Source organism: Pseudonaja textilis, chromosome 6 (assembly GCF_049901715.1).
Source record: "Pseudonaja textilis isolate UNSWEBS1 chromosome 6, rPseTex1.2, whole genome shotgun sequence".
Lineage (NCBI taxonomy): Eukaryota > Metazoa > Chordata > Lepidosauria > Squamata > Elapidae > Pseudonaja > Pseudonaja textilis.
In genome coordinates, this window is record NC_141995.1 from 47,488,109 (window position 1) to 47,501,175 (window position 13,067).

The 13,067-nt window shown below is 46.7% G+C and overlaps 1 protein-coding gene across 3 annotated transcripts; it reads right to left on the reverse strand.

The window, feature by feature from the left end:
- Positions 1–1,072: 1,072 nt before the first annotated feature.
- On the reverse strand, positions 1,073–11,305 carry MSANTD1 (Myb/SANT DNA binding domain containing 1). 3 transcript variants are annotated; one of them, XM_087936533.1, is made up of 4 exons: positions 10,735–11,273; positions 7,747–8,031; positions 4,641–4,974; positions 1,073–3,776 (listed from the first exon to the last, which is right to left on the reverse strand). In XM_087936533.1, exons 1-4 carry the CDS (start codon positions 10,986–10,988, stop codon positions 3,645–3,647), a joined length of 1,005 nt encoding a protein of 334 aa, XP_087792659.1. In that variant the 5' UTR covers positions 10,989–11,273; the 3' UTR covers positions 1,073–3,644. The 3 variants fall into 3 exon arrangements, with proteins under 3 accessions (XP_087792659.1, XP_026555559.1, XP_087792660.1); XM_026699774.2 differs by having other exon boundaries at positions 3,666–3,776; positions 4,641–4,979; positions 10,735–11,305; XM_087936534.1 differs by lacking the exons at positions 1,073–3,776; positions 4,641–4,974 and adding an exon at positions 6,372–6,551 and having other exon boundaries at positions 10,735–11,133.
- Between the last annotated feature and the right edge of the window lie 1,762 nt (positions 11,306–13,067).

The window sequence follows — 13,067 nt, forward strand, 5'->3', positions numbered from 1 at the left end:
GTTTCTCCTTATTTCCAGGTTGAATCTCTCCTTGTTCAGTTTCCATCCGTTATGCCTTGTCTGGCCTTCAGGTGCCATGGAGAATAGCTTGACCCCCTCCTCCTCTCTGTGGCAGCCCCTCAAATATTGGGAACACTGCTATCACATCTCCCCTGGTCCTTCTCTTCACTAGACTAGCCAGGCTCAGTTCCTGCAACCGTCCATCGTATGTTTTTGTCACCTCCAGTCCCCTCATTATCCTGGCTGCTCTTCTCTGTACTCTTTCTAGCTTGACAATAGCTTGGCCCGTTTCTTCTTTGGGGCAGCACCTGAGCTATTGGAACACTGCTATCCTTCCCACCCCCGGTCCTTCTTTTCATCCAGCTAGACACACCCAATTGATAAAACATAGAATAATAGAGTTGGAAGAGACCTTGGAGGCCTTCTAGTCCAACCCCCTGCCTAGGCAGGAAACCCTACGCAACTTCAGACAAATGGTTATCCAATCTCTTCTTACAAACCTCCCGTGTTGGAGCTTTCACAACTTCTGGAGGCAAATTGTTTCATTGATTAATTGTTCTAACTGTCAGGAAATTTCTCCTTAGTTCTAAGTTGCTTCTCTCCTTGGTTAGTCAACTTAGGGACTCAGGCTAGGAGACACTCTTAACCCAAGAGAGAAAACTCCAGGAACAAACGTATCAATTTAGGAGCATTAATGTATATAGATCAATGAAAAAGATAGGGTTGCTTGTTTTTTTTTAATTAAAAGGGATATAACAAATACTCTTTACCGAGCCGTATTACAATTGAACCCATTTCAAATTTGAAAAGACATAAACGTACAAAATCATATTTGAAAAAGACAGTTTACAAACATTTTTTTTTTTAAAGAAAGAAAAACCTCATATTTGCCTCAAAGAAGGAGAGTTAGATTCAAAAAACCCTCCCTTTCAGGTGGGAAATTTCTCCGGCAACAAATGGTGTTCTGGATTACTCTGAGCTGTGCTGTTCCTTGGGAATATGATGGTTTATTGCAAAATCCCTACTGATGAACAATCAACAGGCTGGAGAGCTTTTTTCTAACGATTGCATGTTTCTTTCTTCTCTCTTTTGGGCTCCGATGTCCCACATGCAACCCTATTCTTTTTTTAACGTTGTTTGAAAAAAGTTTTAACCCGCTCTGGCGCCTACCACATACCACGGGCCTGGATTACAGAAACTGAACAATCCTTTCTCACGATTTGTCTCGGGGGCACCCCCATGGGGAAGCCAGATCCGCTTAAGAACCTGCGGTGATTCATTTAACCACGATAGCAAGAAAAGTCGTAGAACAGGGCAAGACTCACTAAATGTCGTAAGTCGAGAACTGCCAGCCTGTTTTGATCATGCTGATTTCTCGCAGTTGCTTTCTACATGCGACCAGCATTTTACAATTCTACTGGGTGAACATTAAATCCTTTGGAAAAAGTGGCGTTGTGTTAAAATCCCCTCATGCAGTAGAGTCTCTGGTCTGGAACACTTAGGACCACCACCAAATCGGGTTCCGACTAAGAAATTCACAATTTTTTTTTCCACAGCTGATTTCCCCTTCCGCGCCATTTTATTTTTGTAAGCACCAAATTTCCAAAATTAGGTTGAGATCACGACCAAATAGGGTTGCAACCAAAGTTATGGAATGAATTATGGTGGTCACCAGAGGTTCTATTGTACGTACATTCTGTGTATATATTAGGGGATATATCCTACATCCCCGACATTCATTATGAGGGAACACATTTTTAGTTGACAGGATGAGGACTAAAAAAATACTCAAGAGGCCTTTTCAAACTCTTTAGCTCAGTGGGAACATCCACCTCCTGGTATCCAGAAATTACCCTGTTTCCCCAAAAATACACCCTACCCTGAAAGTAAGTCCTAGCTTGATTTTTACACTTGCACCCAATATAAGTCCTACCCCCAAAATAAGCCCTAATTAAGATCCCGCCCACTCCAGAGTGCACAGGTAAAAATTAAGCTAGGATGGGGATGGGAGGGTGGAGTTGCCCTCCCATCCTTCGGACAGTTGTAGCCAAGCCTCGCACACTCCGACACCTGCCTGGCCAACCCATTTCTTCGGCAGCCAGCAAAGCTGGCAAACCTTTCCTGAAGGCCTCTGTAGCTGATAACAAACCTCTGGATCGATCCTGATCTCAATTATCAGCTGCAGAGGCCTTCAGGAAAGCCTTGCTGGCTGCAGAAGAAGAAGTTCCTGAAGGCCTCTGACAGCGAAAAGGAGGCCGGGGGCGACACACGCAAGTGAGGTTAGTCAGTGGATGACGTCCTCCCCCAAAACAAAACCTGGTGCCTTTTTTGGTGGCAAAAAAAATATATATAAGACAGAGTCTTATTTTCAGGGAAACACTGTAGCTTTATCCTGCCTCACACATGTCTCTTCAGCTTGGTGTCCCTTCTGGCTGGGTTACCTCCCGCTCCTTAAAGTCCAGCCAAAGCTGGACTTCTGGTTCTCTCTCCCCAAACTGAGGCATAAATACAGCTTCCTTTTCTGTATGTTCTGAGATGAATACTCCATCCATCCATCCATCCATCCATCCATCCATCCATCCATCTATCCATCCATCTCCATGCCCTCCATTCTCTTACCGGAAGGGATTCTACTTGGCTTCCCTTCACTATGTTTACTTAACTTATGCCCTGTCTATAAAGACCATCTCTTCTTCTTCTTCAGCTTGGCTTTCAACTCAAACTGTCTCGGCCCCGAGCAGGCAGAGTTAGGGTGTGTCACCACATTCCACCCTCAACAACCGAGTTTCTTTTGATATTCCTGCAGTAACATCAATTGGGTGCCAGCCTTCCAAATTCCATCCAGACCCTTTTCTTCGCCCAAATCCGAGTATAAAAGGATTTTTAGGATTCAGCCTAAAAGCTGAAGGTTTAATATCCGTTTCACTCAGGGTTGTCACTCCTTTCTGATGTGATCCCAGAATATTATGATTCCATACGTACACACCCCATAAGGAAGGAGAAAGAAAATGTATAATTTTGGAATAGAATTGCTAGGCCTTCGTGTTGTATTTAAAATATAAATAACATTTTCTGTCTCTCTTAAATGTCTCTTAAAACTAACCGCGTTTTAGCACATATCCTCTGGAAAAGAACTATGCTTCGTAGAACGGAACATAATAAATAAATTGGAGGCACACAATCCTCCTTGTGTATTTTTTCCCCACCCCGCATTATTCGCAAGTAGAAGAGTTCCTTCCGAATTTTCCTATCGTTTTCCCCAATGTAGGTGATCATTGAGTGCATTTGAATTATCCTCGAGATATTCTGGCGTCTCCGATGAGAGAGAAGGAAGATGAGGAGGAGGAGGAGGAAGATCTGGATTAATGGCAGAGGGGAATCCAGCCAACCTGGTCAGCCAGTCCTTCCCTGATCTTTTGCGGGGTGAGGGTGGGATTTCTAGGGACTTCCTGCAGGGACCGTCCCCGTGTCTTTCTTCCCAGCTTCTGTTTCCCTGCCTCCTGTCCAGCACAGTGTGTCCCCACAGCCTCATCCTGATGTTGCCTGGCTCCTCTTTCTTCTCTGTGGTCTTGGACCGAAGGTTTGAATTTTGCAGCCGTGACTCCATCTTTTGGTCCCGTAAGCCTTCCGGAGATGGCTTCTCATCACTTGCCTTTGGTTTCCCCCCCCACTTCAGCGCCGTTAAGATCGGCGCTGTTTCTCGAGCAGGAAACCAAATGTGTCAAAGCGCGGAAAGGAGATTCTCGGAGATCGGGGTTGGATTTAAATTTCGTGAACTGTCAATCAGAAACAGAAAGAGAAGAAGGCTGAATGGATTAAGCAGACTCTGGGCAACGGCCTTTGCTTCCTCTATCTCATCCCGTTCAAGGTCCGTCCCCCCCGGCAGAACATCCGGGAGCCCCCTTCCCCCCCCGCCCCTCCCGGTTCCACAAAACATCTCGACTTGAATTCAACAATACAAGTCGAAAGCTCTCGACTGCCAAAATCATCATCTTTTAACCCATAACCCCTTGTGGGGTGGAGTCTGGGCGACTAAACGGAGCTTTACTGGCCGGATGCCTTTCCTATCTCCAATGCGGAGTCTTGTTCAGTGGATATATTTTCATTGTCCCCAGAGAGAGAAATAGCTGCCTCTCCCTAGGATCGACCTTACAGCCTCCTGATTGTGAGGTGAGAGCTCCACCTCTAAGGCCTGTCGCACCCCTCCCCTCGCCTGCCAAAAAAGGCAGGCCTAGAAAACAGGGGGTTGCCCTAGTTGACCCTCCTGTTTCGAAGCAAAACACCTTCCTTGGGCCTCAGGAGAGAGCAGAGAGCAAGGACAGCCCTGATGTCAATCGTTGGATGACAGCCCAGGTCTACGTGGAGCGATGGGTTCCTAGCGTGAAAGTCGTCCCCCCCCTTGCAGCCCTGCCTTTTGGGTTTCTTTCAGGAACACCACTGACGATCAGCCTTGGCTCCAAAGGAGAGGGTGGGTCCTGGGTTCTCCAGAACCAGTCCAAACTGGCTGACTACCACCTCTGATCGGATTCCCTGCCATTCCTCTCCCACCAAATAAACTCCTCTTATCAAGCCCGAATTTTATTTGCTAAAGAATTATCCTGCAAGGAGGGGAAGCTGTCTCTTTAACCGTTTCGATTTACCTGGAAAGGAGGAGCTCTCCTAGGGATATGAAATAAGCCATTTCTATCAAAACAGGTTAATTTTGCTTCCTTTTTCTTTTTCCCCTCCAGGTAGGAATTTAAACATTGGCTTTGGTGATCATCTTCTCCAGCAAATTCATCATTCGTTCCTGCAGCTGCAGGCTCTGGACCTGGATAATGTTTTGCTGGTCCAGAGTCCTTCGCACTTCGCGACACGTTTCCTCCATGGCCCTGCTCAGCTTCTTCTGCTCTTCCAGCATGGCCTCCATCAGCTTCAATTTCTTCTTCTGAAAACTGCAGCTCTGCACTTTTCTCTTCTTCACCGGTCGCTCTTCTGTTCTGAAACGGAAAAGCTTCGGCATTAAAAAAAACAAAAACCAACACCCATCGCTGGCACTTATTGCCAGAGAGATTAGCCAAGATGTTCCCCAATATGACACCAAACTGCTGGAAGGGCAACTACATTCAAGGAACATATTTCCACAGGCGGTGGGCTCGCCCGTGGGCACAGACATTTTGGCAAAAAATTAAGAATCTGGATATTAGAAATAACAAAACAGAAATTAAAATCTGAACCTGAAATCTTTTTACTAGGCATGATAGAACTAAATCTGAAAAAGAAACAACAATACCGGATTTTGCAGATCTTAACTGCAGCCAGATTAAGCTTTGCCCAAAATTGGAAACTTGCTACGACCCCCCTCAGAAAGCATGGTAATTAATAAAATACCTGAGTCTGCTAAGATGGATAGACTAATTAAATTCTTAAAAAATAATCAAGATAGTGACTATTTACAAAGTATGGGACATCCGGTATGATTGGTTAAAGAAAAGGAGAAATCTGATAATCTGACAATATATTGGAAACAAGGGTGACATGTAACTAATTGTAAATTTATACATATATAATTAAAGACATTAAAAGAACAAAGAAGTTATTGTAACAAGGTATAACACGTCAATAATGGAAATGTGTAAGTATAACTACTGCTCAAAGCCTGCTACGAAATGTATTTATGTTTGTCTGTTTTTAACTTTATAAATCTTGAATAAAAACTTTAAAAAAAAGAAAACCCTGCCTCGTGCGTTGTGATCGTCTTTGCAATGTTATGATATCAAAATAATTCAAGGACGCATCCCATCCCCGCTTAATAATGATAGGAGGTAATACAGAAGAATAAAAAGAAAGAGAAAAGCTTGAAAAATTGTAGAAGCAAGAGATTTCATGGACTTTGGAATAATTGTTTAAACATGAGCCAGCCGTGTGCAGCAGTAGCCAAAAAAGCTAATGCAATCTTTGCTTGGATAAACAGAGGCCTGGAATCAAAATCACGCAAACTATTAGTATTGCTTTATAAAATTCTTACTAAGACCACACCTGTAATACCACATCCAGTTTTGGTCATCACATTAAAAAAAAAATATATTGAGACTTTGGAAAAAGAGCCGAGAAGAGCAACTGAGATGATTAAAGGCCTGGAGACTAAAACATATGATGAACAGTTGTAGGATCTGAGTTTGGCTAGTCTTAGAGAAAAGGACTGCGGGGGGGACATGATAGCAATATTCCAGTATTTGAGATGCTGCCACAAAGAAGAGAGGGACAAATTATTCTCCAAAGCACCTGAAGGCAGGACAGGAAACAATGGATGGAAACGAATCAAGGAGCGAAGCAACCTGGAATTAAGGAGAATAACAGGGAGATCAATTTACCGGTGGAACAAAAAGTTGCCTTCAGATGTTATGGGTGCTTCATCACTGGAGGGTTTCAAGAAGAGACTGGCCAGTCACTTGTCTGAAATGGTCTAGGGTCTCCTGCTTGAGCAGGGGGCTGGACTAGAAGACCTCCCAGGTCCCCTTCCAGTTCTATTCTGATTGAATGGATGGGAACTCATCAAGGAGAGAAGCAACCTGGAATTAAGGAGAAACTTCCTAATAGTGAGGACAATTAACCAGTGGAACAGAAGTCGCCTTCAGAAGTTGTGGGTGCTCCAACACTGGAGGATTTTAGGACGAGACTGGACAGCCACTTGATCACAGGGTTGGACTAGAAGATCTCCAAGGTTCCCTTCCAACTCTATTCTGATTCAGTGGATGGAAACTCATCAAGGAGAGAAGCAGAAGTGGGACTCTACCGGTTCTGTCCACCTCTGTAGAACCGGTAGCTCTGAAGAGCAGCAGACACAGAACCGGTTCTATGTCTGCTGCTGTTTTGGCCCACCTGCCTGCCTGGGTTCTTACCTGTCCTTTATGTCCTGCTTTTTCAACCTCAGCTGCTTTGCGTGGCACAGCTATGGTTGAAAAAGCAGGAAAAAAAAGTGCTTTTTCAAACGCTGCTTCCCTGCACGCAGCGCTGCTCAGCTGTCCAGGCAGCAAGCTGACAATGTTCCACACGCGTGTGCAGTGTGCGTCAGGCGTGCATGCGTGTGAAGCAGAACATAAATCACCGAACCGGTTGTTACACCGGTTGGATCCCATCCCTGGGGAGAAGCAACCTGGAATTAAGGAGAGACTTCCTAACAATGAGGACAATTAACCAGTGGAACAAGAAGTTGCTTTCAGAAGTTGCTTCATCAATGGAGGTTTTTAGGACAAGACTAGCCAGTCACTGGTCTGAGATTATATAGGGTTCCTGCTTCAGCAGTGGGCTGGACTAGAAGACCTCTAAGGTCCCTTCCACCTTTATTCTGATTCAACAGATGGAAACTAACCAAGGAGAGAAGCAACCTGGAATTAAGGAGAAACTTCCCAACAGGGAGGACAATTAACCAGTGGAACAGAAGTTGCCTCCAGAAGTTGTGGGTGCCTCATCGCTGAAGAGAACGGGCAGTCACTTGTCTGAGATTATATAGGTTCTCCTGCTTAAGGAGTGGGCTGGACTAGAAGACCTCCAAGGTCCCTTCCAGCTCTCTTCTGATCGACAGCATTGCTTGAAATTTTCCTTTCCCCGTCTCACCTTAAGGCAAAAGTTGATCTGAACGGTCCATTGGTACAAAGGTGGTGCAGATTTCTCTTTTTGGTGTGCAATACTAAACCCCTCAGCTGTTTCCTTCTGACTTCCCAACCCCACCATCACCTTTGAAAGTAAAAATGTGGGGTGTTTTACCTTAATTTATACGAAATTAGGCTGGAGGAGCTGTCCGAATGCGCGTCTTCGAAGAATTCATCTCGTCCTTCGTACGGGAACTGGTTATAGGGCAAATAGAGAGGTGCTGATTTGGTGGAGGGCGACTGGGAGGCTTCCGTCTGTGAGGTGGAAGGGCCTGGCTGCTGGCTATCGTGAATCTTGACATCGTTGTGCTCCGAAACTTTAGATAATATTCTATCAATGGTTTTGAAATAAGGCCAATCGGGTGCCAAAGTTTCACTATCGGTCATGCATTTTAATTTCCTGGGATGACAAAAAACACAATCAGGTAGGCAAAGGTGTGTCACACCCATGGAAATAAGAGAAGTTCACCATAAAATAGGGCATCTAGCAGCTGACTATAGAATAAGGATAGGATAGGAATAAGAATAGAATAGAATAGAATCCTCCCACCCCAGAGAAGATCGCCAAAGACATCTGCAAGGACCCCAGGTTAGGGTCTATGACAATTCACCATGGCCAGGTCTCCATGACCAGCTCACCATGGCCAACTTGCCACAGCCAATTCACCATGGCCAACTTATCACAGCCAACTCACCATGGGCAACTTGCTATGATCAACTCATCATGGCCAACTCTCCACAGCCAAGTTTCCATGGCCAACTTGCCACAGCCAACTCATCATAGCCAACTCATCATGGCCAACTTGCCATGGTCAACTCACCATGACCAACTTGCTATGACCAACTCTCCATGGCCAACTTGCCACACCCAACTCACCATGGCCAACTTGCCTACAGGCAAATCACCATGCCACTGCAGGCAAATCACCATGGCCAACTTGCCACAGGCAACTCACCATGGCCAACTTGCCACAGGCAACTCACCATGGCCAAGTTTCCATGGCCAACTTGCCACAGCCAACTCCCCATGGCCAACTTGCCATGACCAACTCACCATGGCTAACCTGTGACAACCAATTCACCATGGCCAGCTATGACTAATTCACCATGGCCAACTTGCCACGGCCAACTCTCCATGGTCAAGTATCCATGGCCAACTTGCCACAGCCAACTCACTATGGCTAACTTGCCATGACCAATTCACCACAGCCAACTCACAATTAAACAATTCAATTTAATTATTTCAAATAATTTTAAAAGTTATTTTAATTGTTGTGGTGACATTTCATTTTGCCCTTCCTTCGGCATCCTTTCTTTTGTGATTCTAGTCCATGATTTCTTCAATATTAGTGTAGCTCTTGTCCCATGGCGAGTTGGCAACTCTTAATTAAAAGCATTTTTCCCTCCTTTCCATCTCTCTCCTCTCTTTTTGACTCTGAGGAAAAAAATTCAGAGCACAAAGACTGGGATAAATTCAGACCAGTAGAGCATTCTCAGCCTCTTTGATTTTCCCAATTCGTTCCTGCAATCTCTCTAGGCCATCAGTCCTGAAGCACGTCGGATTTCTGCTCTCTGCCTACCCAGAAACTTGTTGGGGACAATTTCCCTGTGGTGAAAATTAAAACCGATCGAAGAGGATGCAAAATAATCAAGATGGCCGCCCCTGCTGCCATGCGGGAGGAGCCCTTGCCCTACCTTCGGCTACAGGCACCCCAGATCAAAAAAGACAAACAAAAGTCCTTCACATCCTAAAATGCTTTCAGGGCTCTTTGGAGTTGCCCTCCATTGACCGAGGGAGGACTGAGTGAATCTTTTAACTCAAGCAAGCAGGCCAAAGTGGATGTACTTCTGAATACCTTGGGCACCCCGGCATTGGGGAAAGGGCATAGCAAAAGCTCCCAGGTGGCCAGGCAGGCATTCAATGCCCTCCAAGAACAGATCGGGGCAGTCAAATAGGAACCATGCCTGCCGCCCCCTCCCCCCTTTCTTTTCTCCCTTTGGAAGGGCACAGATGGCATTTCCTAGGTCTGGACGGCAACAATGCCAGGTGCTGCTGTCTGGAGAGGCCAACTGTCTGGGTTCAGGGGCAAGAGGGACCCAGATGGGCACAGAGCAGTGGTCGCCAACCAGTGGGCCATGGACCACTGGTGGTTTGCGAGAAAATTTTGGTGGTCCACAGAGAAATGTCCCCCCGTCCCCAAAGCAATTAATCCAGGTTATGCAGGAACACAAGGCTGTGCTGTCCACATGGTCCCTACCGTTTGGCCGAGCGCAAACCGTACCTTGAGTAGAGCAACGCGAGCTGGAACTGGAAAGTGAGACCAATGGCGGGGGAGGGAAATCCGCCCTGGGGTGGCTTGCTGACGTTGGTGGGAAAGTCGGTCCCCTATTCCAGAGCTGCAGGAGTGACAGGACTGGCCCTTTGGTCACCCTGGAGCAGCTCCTCCAGTCCATGGCAGGCCGGTGCACCCGGGTGGAGGAGCAGCTGCTCTGAGATGACCAAAGGGCCAGCCCTGTGGCTCCTGCAGCTCTGGCATATGGGACCGACTTTCCCACCAATGTCAGCAAGCCACCGTCAGTCAAAATTCATATTAGTGCTCTGCGGGATTTAAAATTACCAGTTCGATGGTCCCTGAAGTCCAAACGGTTGGCGATCCCTGGTTTAGTCAGTGTAATCCCTCAAAGAGCCACAGATTTAACCAGGAATAATCCTGGTTGACTCCCAGAAGCAGAACTGTGATGTTAATGGATCTCTGGCTACATTTGTGGCTACCCGAAGTCTTTTTAGGATTTGAAATTATGAGTTTGGTGGTGGTCCCTGAGGTCCAAAAGGTTGGCGGCCCCTGGCACAGAGGTTCCCTGGGAAAGGTTGATTTGGCTTGGCCGACTGTTACCCCTGTGGAATCCAATGGTGCCACCCTGGCACCTCTGGCTCCTCCCCGTGCCCACTGGTTCTCGGGCTGCCCTCTCTTGTTTCCCAGTAAGGCTGCTGGGACATTGGTGGCTAGCAAGGGAGGCACCCCTGGGCTACAAGGATCCACGGAGCGGGCGTTGAGATACCCCGGGCATCTCCCAGCATCCTCCTCCACCTCCTCCACCTCACCTGTACTGGAAAGTCATGTTGGTGATTTTGATCTTGATCTCTTCTCCGTGCCGGATCTCACCCGTCATTTCGAAGAGTTTGTTGGCCATTTTCTCGTAAACTTTGGCATTCCTCTTGGTCTGCTTGAGCTCCTCAAAGAATTCCTCCCAGACCAGCATCAGGCCTCGCATCTCGGCTTCGGTCCAGTTGCGCGCCCGGCGGTGCTTCTCGCTCTGGACGGAGAGCAGGCAGGCAGGGGTCGGGGTGGCAGCCATGGCAGCTGCCGCCCGTGGGCGGCTCTCCGGCACAGCCGTGGCTGGCGGCAGAAGATGGGGCCTAGCACATCTGACAGGCTGGAATTTAGCTAAAAGCTTTTAAACAGAGGGACGTCATTTCGATGTCACGTTCCCATAGCAACGGAGCCACTGCATAAGCTACAACAACAAAAACCTTTTAACTGAAAGGCAAAGAATCGGGACAAAGTTGACAGGCCATCAATATTAAAGCTTTTAACCACATTAGGCTTAACTAAGCCGCACACTCGCTCTCCCCGGCCACACACACACTCGCATGTGCGCACGCACGCACGCACACACACACACACATACCACACAGAGGCAGGCTGGCCTCCTGCATCTCTCTCTCCCGCCTTCTTCTTCCATCACAGCAACATCTCAAGCCGGGAAGCAGCTAAAAAGGCCTCTCCTTCAAAAGGGCTGTGGATTCCATAGAATGGGGTAACAGTTTGGAAGGGAGCCTTGGAGGTCACCTAGTCCAACCCCCTCCCCCTAGACCATTTCAGACAGGTGGCTGTCCAATGTCTTCTTCAAAGCCTCCAGGGATGAAGCTCCCACAACTTCCGAAGGCAACTTCTGTTCCATCGGTTGGTTGTTCTTACTGTCAGAAGAAAAAAAATCTCATTTCCAGGTTGAATCTCTCCTTGATCAGTTTCCATCCATTGTTCCTTGTCTGGCCTTTGGGTGCCTTGAAGAATTCCTTGCCTTGCAAGCTTTACGACCAGGGTCAGGAGGTCTCTCTGGGGAGCCCCCTTCCCCGCTGCAGCCTGCGGCTCTGACAAAGCAAGGAGGGCACCTTCAGATCACTGGAAGCTTTCAAGTAGACTGCCGTCTGTCAGAAATGGTGTAGGGTCTCTTGTTTGGGCGGGTGGGGTGGGTTGGACTAGATGACCTACAGGGTCCCTCCCTACTCTGTTAATCTGTAAGCAGATCCGAGGCTCAGTTGCTGCAGGGCAAGAGTCTGCTGGGCCAGAGAAGGTGGGAGATTTTATAGACCCGAACACGTCAAGACCTGCACGAAGCTGAAAGCACCAGCCTGAAGATGGTGAGTAGGAAACTCGTTGAAACATTGCCAAGATGCGCTCAATCTTACACGGGAAGAGACCCAAACACGTCAAGACCTGCATCTGTACCCATGAAAATCTACGAAAATGTATATATAAATATATATATATATATATATATATATGTTTTCTTAAGTTTTCAGGTACTTACATGTATGGTATTCGGCTTTGTTCGGTTATTTTCCCACATCATTGTAGTTGTGCTTTTAAAGTTGTAGCAACATTTCGGCAGAATCTCATCTGCCATCATCAGGCTTCTGTATTGTGTCTGTCTATATATATATATATATATTCGTAGATTTTCATGGGTACAGGTATGCAGGTCTTGGAGTGTTCGGGTCTTTTCCCGTGTAAGATTGAGAGCATCTTGGCAGCGTTTCGATGAGGTCCTACTCGCCATCTCCAGGCTGGTGCTTTCGGCTTCGTGCTTGTGCGAGCACACACATACACCCTATATCCCACATGGACATGGCTAGTCTAGAGAAAAGAAGGACTAAGGGGTGACAGGATCACAGTCTTCCACAATTTGAGGGGCTGCCCCAAAGAAGAAGGAGTCAAGCTATTCTCAAAAGCTCCTGAAAGCAAGAAGCAACAGATGGAAACGGATCCAAAAGGAGAGAACTAATTCTAGCAACCTTTCTAGCGAAATCCTTTCTTAGTGAGCACTGAGAAGCCAAGAGGAATCTACGTGCCAAATTTCAAGTTTGTAGGCTTTATGGTTCTGATGATGTGTGAATGGGTCGTTCGCTTTTATATATATCTAATTAGCATTTATTCCCTTCCCCCCAAACAAAATCCAGATACCTACAAGCAGGCTCACTGGAAATTTGAGCACAAAAAAGTAACAGCTCTCTCTTTCTTTTTCTTTTTTCTTTCCCCCTCCTGCCTTTTGATTTTGCACCCATGAAAAATAATTTCCAATTTGGAGCCATTTCTTTAAAATGAACTAAATAACACAGATATTACAATACAACAGCTGGCCCGCAAGCCGAAA